General features: G+C 59.2%; 1 protein-coding gene across 2 annotated transcripts in view; it reads right to left on the bottom strand.

Moving 5' to 3' along the window:
* Nucleotides 1–117: 117 nt before the first annotated feature.
* Nucleotides 118–2836, bottom strand: part of Scly (selenocysteine lyase) — a 31133-nt gene continuing 28414 nt past the window's right edge. For both annotated transcript variants that reach the window (XM_012952376.2, XM_045147881.1), the window contains 2 exons: nt 2710–2785; nt 118–1214 (listed from right to left, as the gene is read on the bottom strand). In XM_012952376.2, coding sequence (XP_012807830.2) covers nt 1061–1214; nt 2710–2785 — 230 coding nt within the window. In that variant the 3' untranslated portion in view covers nt 118–1060. The remainder of the gene's footprint in view (nt 1215–2709; nt 2786–2836) is intronic.

Below are 2836 nucleotides of genomic sequence, written 5' to 3'. Positions count from 1 at the left end.
CTCCCAGTGATATACTAGGGAGCCCTTCCCCTCAAGCTCACGCAAGACAAATAGATTCTGGCTCTGTGAGCAGCTAGGTGGAGAACTTGTTATGACCACCAATAAGACCCTAAGACGGCCAGGCAAGCACGGTGTTTTATTAATTCATTTACTTTCTGACAACTGTTTACTCAACACTGCCAGGTAGTCCTTTGTACTTTAAAATCACACGTCAAAATGACTCCCTGAAAACCATTCCTATGTAAATACTGGCATGTGATGTGTGTGCCAGACATCTGTAAGATATAAAGAAACATCTTGTAAGTAAAATTAAAGCTGAGGGAGGGATGACCCTCTCCCCCGTCTTGGGAATGAGGAGAGCCAGAGCACAGGCTGAGCTGTGGTGTGGGAGTCAGCGCCCCGAGTCAGTGAGCAGAGAGAAGCAAGGACGGCACAGGGGTGACACCCTGCTGGACCCAAGGCCTCGCTGGGAGGACTGAGGACTGTCGGGCCAGGGACGCGGGGGGGGGGGGGCGCGAGGTCACTACGTGGCAGCACCTCGCTGCACAGGGCGGTCTGGCGGAGGCAGTGTTTGGAAAAGGCCCACGGGGAGCCCAGGGGAACAGCCCGCAGGTGTGCAGGAAGGCTGCGGGCAAGTAAAATCATCACATCTCCTATTTCATGACAATGACAGCAGCTTAATGAGGAGGGCTATAAACTTTGGATTTTATCGTCCTGTAGAAAGTTCTTCTGAGATTGGGTGATCCTGATAGGCTTCCCCATTCCTCGAGGGGAGCATTTCCACTTTCCTATGTGTAGCCTTTGGCAGAGGGTGACAGGAAGTCTGATGTAGGCGCTGGAGTCCCACAAGGACGGGCTGGGCAGTGTTCGTACACAGGGAAGACGCGAGTCCAGAGGGGAGGCACACGGACTCCTGCCACCCGGCATGCCCGGGTAAGGCAGTCATCCTGGAGCGGCTCTTGCAAAGGGGCAGCTTAGACACCAGGTGCCTTGGTTAGCGGCTTCCTACAGTGAGTGGCCAAGGCCACATCCAGCCATAGCGGGCCAGGACAGCCCCAGCCTAGGCCTGGCCCTCAAGCTGGGCCACAGACTGCTTCAGGTCTTCGATGACGAGGTCTACCTCAGCCTTGGTCGTGCTGCGGCCCACGCTGAGTCGAAGTGCATTCCGGGCCACGTCCACAGGGATGCCACAGCTCAGCAGCACTGGGGACGGCCTGCGGGGGCGGGGGGCGGGGGACAGCATCCGCCGCTGCTGAGGAGCCGCTCTCCTCGGTGCTCCTCTCCTCTTGGCTAATCAGGGTCATGCAGGGTCTCCTCTCTGCCTGGGAGTGCCTCCTGCCACCTCTCCACCCCAGCTCTTGGCCATCTTCCCGCCCTTGATCTTCCCAGACTAGATTCTTCTAGGCCCCCCATGATTAGGGTCCCCCCAAAAGTCTCTCGTTCTCGTCAGGGCTCTCGTGCTCTGTAGCAGGGGCTGCACAGTTCTCCCACCTCTAAGACATCTCCCCCTTGGGGCAGCCTGCTGTGGACTGCACAGCATGCAGTCCTAGGACACCGGGGCGTTCGCTGGCTTGGGGTTAGAGCCTGGGGTGGCAGTCACACTGGCAGGGAAAGGGCAGAAGCTTTCCCTCCAGCGAGGTGTTGACTGTGGCACATGCTCTGCACGCAGCTGCCAGGCCAGGGCCCATAGAGGAGAGAGAGCCACTCAGGCTCCCTTGCTGCAGGGTGCTGCTGCGTCAAGTCCTCACTCCTGGACCATGGCAGCGGTGGCCTTTCACTCCCAGGACCCCGAGGCAGTCACGGCGACCGGCCTCACCTTGTGCCTTGCTCACTTGCTGCTCCACCATCTGGTCTTAAGACAGCGCCTCCCATGCTCCGGAGCACTGAGCTTTGCCAAGTGGCCCCTGCTGATCCTTAAGACCCCAGGGCCACTTCAGCAGACTCCTGGTCACCCATGGCTGTTCCCTACTTCTTTAATGCTATCTCCATCCCTGGGTGACCCTTAATGTCTGTGTCAGGAGGGTACAAAGGCCACCAGAGGGCTGACCTCACTTCCTGTCAAAGAGCTTGGAGACCTGCCTTCTCCCCCATTCTCTCGGACCCCACTGGTCACTTGCTCCTCCTGTGCCGTGCTAGTTCCCTCCCAATCTCTGGGCTGATTCCCCAGGGCTCATGCCTGATAGCGTGAGGATGCTGTGTCTCAGTTTCCTCGCTGGAGAACCAGGATCCTCACAAACACACCGGGCGGGGCTGGGAGGACCATTCCCCTTGTGTGTGATGCCACCCACTGCACCACTGGGGGTGGCCACTGGTGGGTGCCCTGCCTGCGTGACTCTCCCTCCCCTCCCTCTCCTGGGAGAGCCTCGCCACTGCACCCAGGCTCAAGGCCTTGCCTAGGCCCCCCCAGACCTCCTTCTTCTGCAAGCTAAAGCCCTGCCTGCCCTGGCTGACACGGGGACCATCCACACCTGCACTTCAGGTGCCCACTAACCCATACTGCCAACTGGCCTATGACCACCTAATGCTGGCTGCAGCCCTACTTTCCTGGAGTCTGGCTCATTCACCAGCTTCCACTGCCACCCACAGGTACCCACACCCACACCATCCAGAGGCAGACACTCTTCCCCAGTAGGACTTCTGCAGCTTAGGCGCCAGGCCTTGGGTCCCCATCACTGCACCTGAGAGCTGGGTATAGCCAAGAACACTCACCGGTCATTCTGGTCCGAGTGGCACGAAGCCCCCACGCTGGCCAGCAGCGTCCTGCACTGTGCGAGCACCACGTAGCCTGTGAAGACAGCAAGCGTCTGAGACCCAGCGCCTGGGCCACCTTTCCCCC

The sequence above is a fragment of the Jaculus jaculus genome, chromosome 4 (genome assembly GCF_020740685.1).
Source record: "Jaculus jaculus isolate mJacJac1 chromosome 4, mJacJac1.mat.Y.cur, whole genome shotgun sequence".
In the NCBI taxonomy this organism is placed as follows: domain Eukaryota; kingdom Metazoa; phylum Chordata; class Mammalia; order Rodentia; family Dipodidae; genus Jaculus; species Jaculus jaculus.
This window is presented reverse-complemented; position numbering and strand designations above follow the sequence as displayed.